We start from the raw sequence: 12,230 nt of genomic DNA on the forward strand, positions 1-12,230 counted from the left end.
GGAAAATATATTTATAATGCAAATGTGAATGGTAAAATAAGTCGGGGACGCCTGAGGAAGACATGGCACAATCAGGCAAAACCAAATTCTTTTGTTGGGCCATGTCAAGAGTCAAGAGGGCCATGTTAAGAGAATAACAGAAGGCTATGTACGAGATGTAAATGTGAATGAAGCAAGGAGTGTGTGCCAAGACCGAGTTATTTGGCAGTCCATCTTCTCTGCCTACCTCTTCGGAGAAATGGTGTGTTGGTTAGTTGTCCTTTTGCTAAACCCTGGGAGGAACAGATCTGATTACAGATATTGCTCGTGCTAAGAGGACCTAAAGGAGGTCTAGGTAGTGTTGCCTAAAAAACTCTTGTTATTCTGACCCTCGCACGTATTCATGTCACTGTGCCATTCTTTCTGGGGCATCCCAAACTTATTCTTCTATCCACTTGCACTACTCTCCTAACACTCCAAGAGATGGGCCCAGGATTGAAAAAACTGGGGAAAGACTCAAATACTTGAGCCTGGTCAATATAATATCATCATGGAAGGTGTGCCAAAAAAGGGTGGTGTGGTGTACCATCCCATCTGCCTAAAATGAGTGCTAAGTATTTAGAATTAATGACAATAATATTTATACATAATTGTTTTGTTGGTTTTCCTGTGAAACTGTTAACACATTGTCGTCGGGACACGGCATTTGCCGTTTTTCGCGGATTGTCGGTCAACTGCGGGACACGGCAAATGCCGTTTTTGTCGACTGTCGGTTTTTGGCGGGAAACGGCATTATACGGGTTTGTTATCAGCGTGAAATACTATGATTCACAAGTGGAATGGGCTCTTCAATTAGGCGAGACAACGGCAAAAGACTCTTTTTTGACAAGAAGCAATTAAACTTATGAGTTATTGAGTATGCGCCTTCGACCTTAGGCGACACTGTTCAATTTACGCGATCAGATTTCACACATCCAGCGATTGTAAAATTGCGGGCATGGCAAATATATATTATTATTTATTATATAACTATATGATATGAATAAACATGTTATGTTTTACTTGGAATTTTCTAATATTGAATATTGAATGCTATTTACTGAATTAATATCAGGTTTTTATATTCAGCTTTGAAATGTGGTGAAATTATGATGTAATCAAAGCAATTATAATTTATTTTTGATGATCAAATATCATATATATATATGATTTCTTTGAAAATTTCAATTGAAAATATTTATTTATTTATTTATTTATTTATATTTTACATGTATATTTACAGAATAAAAATATCCATTAACAAAGATACATTATACAATCATAATTGCCTAATTAGCAATTTAAATTTAGTGATGCGCAGGTGGAAAATGTCGATGTCAGAGGCTAGTGAGTTTAGAAGGCCTATCATTCTTCCGAGAGGCATTGCTGATGGTAAGTTAGTCCTACATCTCGGAAGAATGAATGGTTTGTGTCTACGCGCTCTTGCGAAGTTATCAGGGACGTAAAATAAAATTTTATTCAAAATTTCTGGATTGTTGATGTGACCGTTCAACAAGTTATAGGCCATCATCAGCAACGCAGCTTTCCGCCTGTTGACAAGACTATCGATACCTAACATTCCGGAAAGGAAGGCTGATGGGTATAAATAGGGATAGTACCCGAAGTCTCTAAGATAAAGATAACGTAGAAACTTCTTTTGTACTTTCTCTACCATAGAAGTGTACGTTGCATCCCCTGGTCCCCATATTATTGAGCCACTTTCCAAAATACTACGTACTAGGCTAAAATATAGCAAGCGAACCACGGCAGAGCTGCAGAAATGCCTGGAGTTACATAGCACAAATCCAAGCATTCTCAAAGCCCTGCTGCATATCGTTTCAATATGAACGTGAAATGTTAAGTGTGGGTCAAAGGTTATTCCCAAATCTTTCGGTTCAGAAATATGTTTAAGAGAACATTGGGACATCCTATAGTTGTAATAAATCACAGTGTTTGCTCTAGTATAGCACATTATGGCGCATTTCTTAAAATTAAAACCTAATTTGTTAATTTCACTCCATACCACGATAGCATTTATGTCTCTCTGGAGCTGTGCGCAGTTTTCTAAGGTCCGGATTCTTAAAAATAGCTTCAAGTCATCTGCAAATAACAAAAATTTCGCAAACTTTATAGCATGATGAATGTCATTAATAAAAAGGGAAAAAAGTAAAGGACCAAGATTAGACCCTTGAGGAACCCCAGAGTTTGTGGGAAAGTACGACGAGTTAGAAATACCATACGTTACGTATTGCTGTCTACTTGATAAATAGCTTACAAATAAATTTAAAATTTTTACCGAGAATCCAAAACGGTCTAATTTATTTAAGAGTATCAGCGGGTCTACGGTATCAAAAGCCTTTGCGAAGTCGTTGTATGAGACGTCAACTTGGTTGTTACCGTCGAGAGCTTGAGATACATATTCCGTAAAGACCATCAGATTTGACACAGTCGATCTGCCAGATCTAAAACCATGTTGTTCGTCTATTAAATAAGGTTCTACTTGGGCGTAGATATATTTATGAATTATTAGTTCGAACAATTTTGCCGGAGAGGAGAGGATCGCTACTGGTCTGTAGTTAGAGACCAAATATTTATCCCCATCTTTATACAGTGGTGTAACTTTAGAGATCTTCCATAAATTAGGAAATGTTCCCGTGCTAAGTGAAAAATTAAAAATGTAAAGTAGGGGTATTAATAAAGGCTCTATACAACCCTTTAATAAAAATGACGGAATAAAATCAGGTCCAAATGACGTTTTCGCTTTGAGTTTTTTAACTGCAGCTAACATATCAGATTTTGTGATGTTAGGAATATCAACATTCTGCGCTGCTGATGATGTATAAGTCCCCGGTTTAAATGAACTTAAATCCGTAACTTGCTGACTGTAAACCGATTTAAAATAGTCCGCAAATGCTTCGGGAATATCAATTCCCGAGTGTGATTGTCCATTCCAAGTGACATGGTCGACAAACCCACCATCACTTCTTTTGGATGAGACATATTTCCAGAACGACTTGGGATCAGATTTGATGTTTTTTTCAATGATATTAATGTAATTTTTATGGGCCAATTGCATACTGCGTTTAACTTTAGCTCTAAGACAACAAAACATTTCACGTTCTCTTACTAGTCCAGTTTTCTTCCATTTTCTAAAATGTCTGAACTTTCGCTTTATATCACTAATAATTTCATTGGAAAACCATTGAGGATACTTTATTTCATTCTTCGGAATGCGTTTCCTTTTGAAGCACATATCGAAGTAATTATAAATAGTAGAATAGAAATAGTCTACGGCTAAATTAACGTTATCAAAATTCAACAAAAGTTGCCAATCGTGCGATTGTAAGTGATTATAAATCTGTTTAAAATTGCCATTTTCGAATTTCCACCCGCGCATTTTACTCATAAATTTATTATTATCATTAACTGGTTCATTTTTACATTTTTTTTTCATATAAAGAAACTCTACGTCCAGTGATGGATGGTAAGGATCTTCGCTAACTAGCGAAGAAATAGACTTGCACACATTCAAATCAAAGTTACTCACAATTAAGTCTAATGAACGTCCTTTCGAATTTAATACAAAGTTTTTGTTTGACATTTGAAACAAATCCAATACATACGAAAATTCAGAAGTAGTGTTTTTGAAATTTAAACACGAGTAGAAATTAAAATCACCTATTAGCAGTATTTTTTTGTTATTTAGTAATTTGTGATTTGAGATAATATTTTCAAATAGGCTAGTATACCTTTCAACAGGTGATGCCGGTGGAATGTAAACAATACATGTGTATATTTTCAATCCATTTAAATTAATTTTCAGCCACATATTTTCTCCGTCAGTCTCGAGATGTTGAAGTCTCTCGGCACGAGGTCCATCGTTATTCCGCCGCAAGGCGACCAGTACTCCTCCTCCTCTTGTCTGTCCTGTGTGACGGTCTCTTCTGTGTACTTCATAGCGCTCATCAAACAGCTGTGCATTATATACACTACTGTTCAGCCAGGTTTCTGTAATTACAATGATGTCGGTCTCTTGCCCTAGCACGCTCATTAGGAAGTCCTGCGATTTCGACCTGAGTCCACGGGCATTCTGGTAGTAGAGAGACGAATGAGTGACATCATCATCGCCATCTAGTCACTTCCGGGCGCTCGGTTCCTTATCTTGGTGAGATGCAGTTTGCGGCGTCGCAGTAGTTTCTCGCGGTTTAAAGTACCTGTAGTGTCGTACCGGCACTCCTCGTGGCCACAAGTCTTCCTGCAGGAGCTTTTCATACAATTCCTCCTTTATTCCGATTCGGAATGCAGCGTATTCCTGAGAGTGTGCGACGAATTTTTGAATTTCACAACCCGTAATTTTATTCACCTCTAAATGCTCTCGTATGTGATCCACTGTAGTATCCTTTTCAATCCTAGATATAATTATATTCTTGATCCTTGGAACTACTTTCACATTGGAGGTGATCTGAGAGTTACCGACGATCAGGTTCCTCGCTGTCTGTTGACGTTTTTTGCGTTTGATAACCACCCATTCTTTTTTATTAGAAAGAGCTGATTCCGATTCGAGCTCTGTTGCTGGATTCAACTCTAATTCCGATAATTCCGTTTCCTTTGCGAGGGCGCCACTTGCAGAGGTAGCCGCGAGTTGGCTTTGAATTATTTTGGTAGCCGCTCTAGTCCGTATACGTTCTTTGGTCACTGCATCGGTCGGCGGGTCAGCGGGAGCATTGCGGGGGGCTGCGTGCGGCGGGGGGGCCGTGGCGTTGGCTGTAGCGCCCGCTCTGTGGCGGACGGTAGACTCAGGTGTTGTAGGTAGTTTTTTATCTTCGCCGTTGTTCACAGAATTCACGTTTGACACTTGCCGATTCAAAATTGCCTCCACGCATTTCACACGAGTCAATAGTTCATTAATCATTTTGCTTTGCTGAAGCACAATGCTCCTTAATTCATGGAGCAAGGAATCACTCATATTTAAGCTCTAAAACGCGTAGTAATTTTAAAAAATTTGGCGCGATGTAGAGACGTGTACGTTCCGTGCGATGTGTGCGAACATGTCAGTGTATTTGGTTTAGAAATTGTGTCAATTTTAGGAAAGCGATATATTTATGCGCTAATCGCGAAAAACACCCGCTATAGGTTAGAGTCTATTGTTTGAAGCGCCCGACTACAATGTGTTAAGTTACAAGTTATTATTTGGTGGGGTACACTCATAAAAGTAGTCCTTAGTGTAAAAATGTTAGCAAGAAGACCGAGAGTCAAAAACCAAAAGCTTCTTTAACTAAGATGTTAAAAGAAGCTAAAAGCCTTGCTGTTTTTCGTGGGTTATGCCTAAATACTATAAAGAATAAGTTTTAGATGTATTGTAAAGTGTCTTTAATGTCATAGAAATACGTTGTTAAAAGGTTTATAACAGATATAAAATGTAATTTTTTAAAACTAAATGAAAACTAGCTGGAATTTGCTACGGTTACGATGCTAACACCCTACGAACAGCTGCGATTGCCTTGGTCTAGTCAGATGCTGAATACTGTGCTCCAATGTGGGGGCTAGAAGTGAATACACACAGAAAATCGATGTGTCACTAAATATTGGTATGCGCACAGTGAATGGAACACTCTTTTCCACCTCACTACATTGGTGCCCTATTCTCTCGAATACAACACTGCCCACTGTAAGACAAGAGACAGCAACCCTCAGGGAATACAAAAAGACAATGTATAGATGTCCTTGCAAACCACCAGACGAGCTGCTTCATGTCTAGAAGACCCCTTTGGACTGAAAGCGAAAATCTGCTTCTGACACTCTCCTGAAGAGTCGTGACGAAATCAGTGGCGGACTTCGGACGTGAAAAAGAAGCATTTTGTTGTGGACCCAACTCAGTAAACCGCATCCAGTGCAGTCACAGCTATTGTCAATTTATGAGGCATAAATAGGAACTTTAAAAAACTCTGAATTGTGTGAAAGTAATCATATTCAAACATAACACATTGTATAAGAATGTCCTCTTCATCAGTTCCCCTTAGGCATATCTGTGCTGAATCAAGTGACTTCTGATGCCATCGACTGGCTGTATACTATCCCCAACCAAATAAAGAAGAAGAAGTTAATTATTCAATAAACATTGGATTAACCTTTCCGGGAGTATGGACGCTAATGAACGACGGTACACACTTTTTCCAAAGGAGTATGGACGGCTATGGACGAGAGGCGTCGCATATTCATATTCGATGCATATTCTGTAAATATGAATCGTATTGCCATCAATGGGCATATTCCTGTAACTTTACACTAATTTTAAACATTTTACATCATTATCGACAGACATATCGGCTGTTATTTATTTTGCATAAAGCAGTAAAAAATACTCACTCCCCAGAGCACGGCCAGCATTACGTAACTTACTCCCGGAAAGGTTAAATATAACCTACAAAAAAAATTGGCCATACATTTGTTGATACATGAGATCCCTCAACATGTTAACTACATATCTGGGGGGTTAATGCTAGAAGTGCAAATGTCAATTTTGGTGACCAGATAACTCATCAAAATGACAATTCACACACCTTTAAAAAGTGATATAAAGTCATGAAAAGTGAACACAAACTAGGTAAAAATAGGTTACGTAGCTTAGGTTCATATGTTTTTTATAACTTTTTAAAGGAGTGTTGAATTGTCCTTGTGTTGGGTTATCATGGAACCGTTAGTTTTCGGTAAATTGATTAAGGTACTAGAAAGCACTATAACACATTCCTTATTTGAATGCTATGAATACATAATGTCAGGTGATCTAGATTGATAAAATTATGACCTATCTAATGTAGAAAAATATATTGTTTCGATGTATTTTATGCCAAGAATTCAATAAACAATCATCATTTTATAGCTATTTTTGAATTTCACTTCTAGCATTAACCCTTTTAGTGCCATTGTTTTTTACACATATATATACTTAGAAATGCCAAAGAAATCTTTTGTTTTTGATGTCATTTACCCTTGTCTCGGAAAAAAAAACTGTATCTATTCCAAAAATTATCCAAATTTAATAATTTTTTCAGTGTTTTCTTAATAAAAACTTGTAAAAGGATAATAAAACACAAAGAAAATTATGGAAATATATATTGTGAACAAAAATTATAATAAAACTGGAATATAAAAACAAAAAAAGGTAACATGTGTGCTTTCCCGCACAGACTCCATGGAGCCCCTTCTTACAGCGGGCACAAATCAAGTTGCTCCTGTTCACAGTGCTGTAATCCTTGCTGCTGCTCCGGTGTGAACACACAACAATATCACTCCCACTACCACATTCTTCACACCTTGAAGAACATTCATTTTCACTCAAACTATTTTTGTATTCTGACATTTTGTACAATAACATTATAATTTGAACTTTATGTAACACGTAAAAGATAAAAAATTAGCGGTGCGTGCGAGCGACCTCCCCTACCTAAACAGCAACTGATTTCGTGAGAGCTATCGCTCTTGCAGCAAATTTAGTTAGTAAGCACGCAATGGCGCTCCTCGGCACTCTAACGTTTATGCCTCAGATAATTTGATTTCTGGCAGAAAAAAAGACAAACCAATGCAACTTTTCTCAAACAAAATTCTTCCTTTAGAAGGCTGCAACATTTTCACAGTTGTCACAGAGTTTTTAATAGTGGCATAAATCATACTTCTAAAGCAATGTTGCCTTTTACCAGTGGGTAGAAGCGAAATCTTTAAATACTTTATTGGGAATTGCAAGCTTTGCAAGGCAATACACCTCTGTGGATACCTCATAGAAACTATTTATAGCATTCAGTTCCAAAGAGTAAAATAAGACTTTAAGTGAGAACTTGCATATATCAAGGAGAGGTGTTAGTATCTACATAGGTAGGTATATCATATATAAATATTATAATGTTGATGACTTTATGACAAATAAAAAAAAGTACAATTTATAAATGAACAAAGGATTTGAAGCACTTTTTTCCTTTAACTCATTTGAATAATACCAAATGTGTACTCCATTATTGCTACTAAGTAGGTATCTAGTTAACTTTTCAAAAATGCGCAATTAATGAGAATATCGAAAAAATGGTTAAGGTGACCACAGATGATACAATATTATGTTATGAAAATAAACATGAAAACAAGAAATACAAAAAAAAATTAACATGAATAAAAATATTATATACCCTATTCAGATTTCATATTTCCAGCAGTATTGAAAATATATGCCCAATACACCAACATATTTCGTTAAAATACAATGACACAATAATAATTGTTATTTGTGATGATTGATTTTTTTTTGACATTAAGTGCCCAATAACTACACCCACTTTTTACGTCAAACTAAAACAATGCAGCCCCGGCCTAAGGCAAACTCGTTCACTTTATGAATGCATTACTATTAAAGTGCCAATGAAATCAATCTTACCTCGATCCGCCGCAGTGCATAAATTGTTCAGCAAAATGCACGACAAAGCCAACAGTTTCACCGCCACACCGAGGAACCTTGACTGCCCCATGCTTATAGAACATTTACAAACGCATTACAAAACTGTCCCGCGGTCCAATCACATAATAAACTACTCTAAAAAAGTCTAATCGAAACACAAAGGCGGAATATGTAATAAATCATATCGGGGCAATTTACACATATTGAACAGGCGTGGTGTACCAAAATGGCAATCGACTCGACGGCGGGGAAACTCCGAAATAACTCGCCGAAACGTCGCGATATCACTTGTGCGCGACTTGCCGTATTATTGATTGCTGAATCAGTCAAGCTAACCGTCCCACTGAGATATTAATCGCAATTTTCTTTTAACATTTGACGTCGCGTCTGACATACGCCCGCACCCATATACACAGAAAATAATCCGTAAATCGCCGTAAATAATCCACACAAAAAAACCAAGGCAGTGCTGCCAGCGACCAAACGTCAGATGTATAGAAACTGGGGTTACTTGTTATAGTAACTGCGAAGTGATTTACAATCGCTAACAGGTAACTACTTAGCAAATTTTGTTGTAAATGTTAGAAACCTCAAATTGCGCGTATAAAATGTTCTAAAAATAATCAGTATAAATTATTTTTAAATCAATTTTAACGGAACCAAAAAAATACTAGAAAAATTATCAATTTTATAACTACAGGGTTTTCCAATAAGAGGTGTTATTTTGATATTCAATCGTAAAAGATCAATGGTTTCGTTGCTTGTGTGGCAAGTAGCACCGTTTTGTTGAAAGTAAACGTTGTCCAAATCAATACCATCCAATTCCGGCCATACAAAATCATTAATCATCTTCTCTCGATAGCGCCATCTATTCACCGTAACTGTTGCTCCAGCCTCATTTTCGAAAAAGTAAGGTCTAATGACTCCGCCGGACCATAAACCGCACCAAACAGTCACACGTTGAAGATAAAGAGGCTTTTCGATAATAGCTCTTGGGTTTTCCGAGCCCCAGATGCGACAATTTGCTTGTCGACGAAGCCACCGAGGTAGAAATGGGCCTCATCACTCAAAATGATTTGCATTTGATTCACTCAAGTGAATTTTAATAATTTCAATGCGTTGTTGAAGCGTGTATCGTTCCATTTTTATTAATGGCGTAGTTTCTACTTGTCAAATGTCAAAAAATGACAGCTTCAAAAGTAACATCTACCGAAATAGCGGGCTATTCAAAATAACGCCTCTTATTGGAAAACCCTGTATTTAGTTTGATTTGACATATTTTCCTGAATTATTAATATGTTTTGTCTCTATTGAAAGTCGGTGTAATAGATATCAAATCTCCTCACTTATTATTTTGAGTGATCAGAGGTAAACGTTTTTTTTTCAAAAGAGTCGAGGAAAAAACATATATCTGTGTAAGTCTCTGTCAGTACTTCAAATTTTGTTTTTATTTATTTATTTTGAAATTAATACTTGCTCCGCAAGGAAACAATTTCCTAGGAGTTTTTATTTTTATTTTGTCACCCCTGTTCACTTTTTTAGTGATGATAATGGCGTTAGTCTAATACCTGCTGTACCAAACTCCCCGATCTATTTTATCGTAGGTACCTGCCCTCTGTTATTATTTTGGTACAGAATTATTTTGTTGTTTGTGCTGAAATCTGAATGTTTCATCCGTTCTATTTTGTCTTATGAATTATTAATTAATTTTATTCTCATATGTTATTTCTGTCTTGTAACATTCCACTTGGATTCCTATTTAAAATGATGATAAATACTATCGTTAAACAAAATTAATAAACTATTCGTTGTAAGTATATGTTATTAAAACTGTTAAAATTTGCAAAACAATAATTCTATCTTGTCGTAACTAACTTTAATTTTTAATTCCTTTTACAAATAATGGTTTATTTTGTTCATCAGTTAAAAATAATCAATCAATCATTACATTTTTAGAAGTTGTTTATTCTTTATGAATCTATTTTACTATTTATTTTCTTTGTCTTGAAGAAAAATAATATTTTCTTGTTATTTTTAATCACATTAGAGATTTCCGGGAGTTTGGTTTGTGATAATATTCACCGTTTATCCAATATTTCTTTATTTATTCCAATATTATAAAAAAATAAAATTTATTTATAATTAATTTTAATTGATGATTACCTTTCAAATTAGGGTACCATCGCACGAGTGGTAAATAAAAAATATCAGAATGACATTTTTTTTTCTTTTTAAACACATAAAGATATTTCAGTTCCATTTTGTTGAATCGTCATTTTTTCAACGTATAGTACCTATAATCAATATTTTGGAAAACGTTAAAAAGTAAAAGTCAATATTTAGTTTTCGTTTAATCTCTTTATTATCTCAATTTTCATTTTCCAACATTGTGATATTATAATATAAAACATAAAATATTTATTCTTACAAAATAAACTTATATAAGTACATTGATAAATATGATCTATCTTTCTATCCTCTTAATTACCAGTGGCGTGCCACCACATTTAATTACGAATTTCGCAATTTTCCAGAACATTTTTCAAATAAATTATTGTTTTATTTCCAGAATTTTTAAGGACGAAGGTGTCTAAAAAATTGAGTATAAAAGCTTTGTGCTCTGCCAAATTTGGAAAAATATGCGTAGCACTTCCCAGTTTCTTACAAATCTACACAATAATCTTAAACTATGTGGGTAAACTGCTCACAAATGAATAAAATATTAATATACCGTTTGAAGGTAATGGGAAAATATGTAAATATATAATTATATTGAATAACTTAAGTTTAAAATATACACTAAGGACGGGTGGTTGTTTCGGAGAATTTGAACAATTCATCAAATTTCTACGTTCATTTTCGGGTTCTGTGAAAGTCCTATTCAAGTTCTGTTATTATATCATTATAGGCTAGTTGCTTGACAGAACTGAAATAATAACAGTACTTGAAAAAATCTTTCACAGAACTTGAATATTAACTTTGAGAAATGGTTAAAATTCTCCGAAACAACCCGTTCTATAAAGACCCGTCTGTCACAGGCTTTATTTTCTCTGTTGACTATTTAGGTCCAGGGCCGGGCCTATAACATTTTTCGCCCAGTGTGTACATAAATAATAGTTTATAAACTTCGTTATGATAATGAAAGAGTACAAAAACTTTATTTTTTTGACTAAGCGGGTAAATACAAAATATATTACCATTACCGTATTTACGGATATGCTTGTTGGTTCTAATATAATGAGATTTATTTCGGTGGTCCGAAAGTATGATCGTAACTAGATCTCACTGATAACTTTTTATACGCTTGTGTTGATATATACAGCCTATCTGATAACCTGTTGTAAATATTACGCGGCGCGTAAGGTCGGAACACTGAAACACTTGACTTATTACCATTTAGTTAACGCGGTCTTAAACCAGGCTCAAGGCCAGCTTTACCACACCAACGTTGAACGGGTGTGTAAGAATCTAATTAGTAAGACAGATAGTGTTTACCTACGAATGATCTAAACTGAGAACTTTCAGAAATTAAAAACATATTTTAGTGTAAAAACATTTACAAAAAATCACAAATCAATAAATTAATTATTTCATGAAATTGACACTAAAACAAGCTGTACACCATATAATGCCTATGGTTCGTGTCTACAACCGAACAATAATATTAACAATGCGACATCTAACACTGAATCATAGGAAAGTAAACGGCAGTACTACTTTCCTGTGACAATAGATTTACGTAAAATTCTGATAGTATGAGAGTTCTTACAGA

General features: G+C 35.4%; 1 protein-coding gene across 1 annotated transcript in view; it reads right to left on the reverse strand.

Moving 5' to 3' along the window:
- kon (chondroitin sulfate proteoglycan 4-like protein) overlaps positions 1-8,858 on the reverse strand; it is a 35,030-nt gene extending 26,172 nt beyond the window's left edge. Inside the window, exon 1 of the mRNA XM_089649806.1 lies at positions 8,438-8,858. Coding sequence (XP_089505932.1) covers positions 8,438-8,528 — 91 coding nt within the window. The 5' untranslated portion in view covers positions 8,529-8,858. The remainder of the gene's footprint in view (positions 1-8,437) is intronic.
- Between the last annotated feature and the right edge of the window lie 3,372 nt (positions 8,859-12,230).

The sequence above is a fragment of the Hesperophylax consimilis genome, chromosome 31 (assembly GCF_061612785.1).
Source record: "Hesperophylax consimilis isolate HC1 chromosome 31, BYU_Hcon_1.0, whole genome shotgun sequence".
NCBI classification, from domain to species: domain Eukaryota; kingdom Metazoa; phylum Arthropoda; class Insecta; order Trichoptera; family Limnephilidae; genus Hesperophylax; species Hesperophylax consimilis.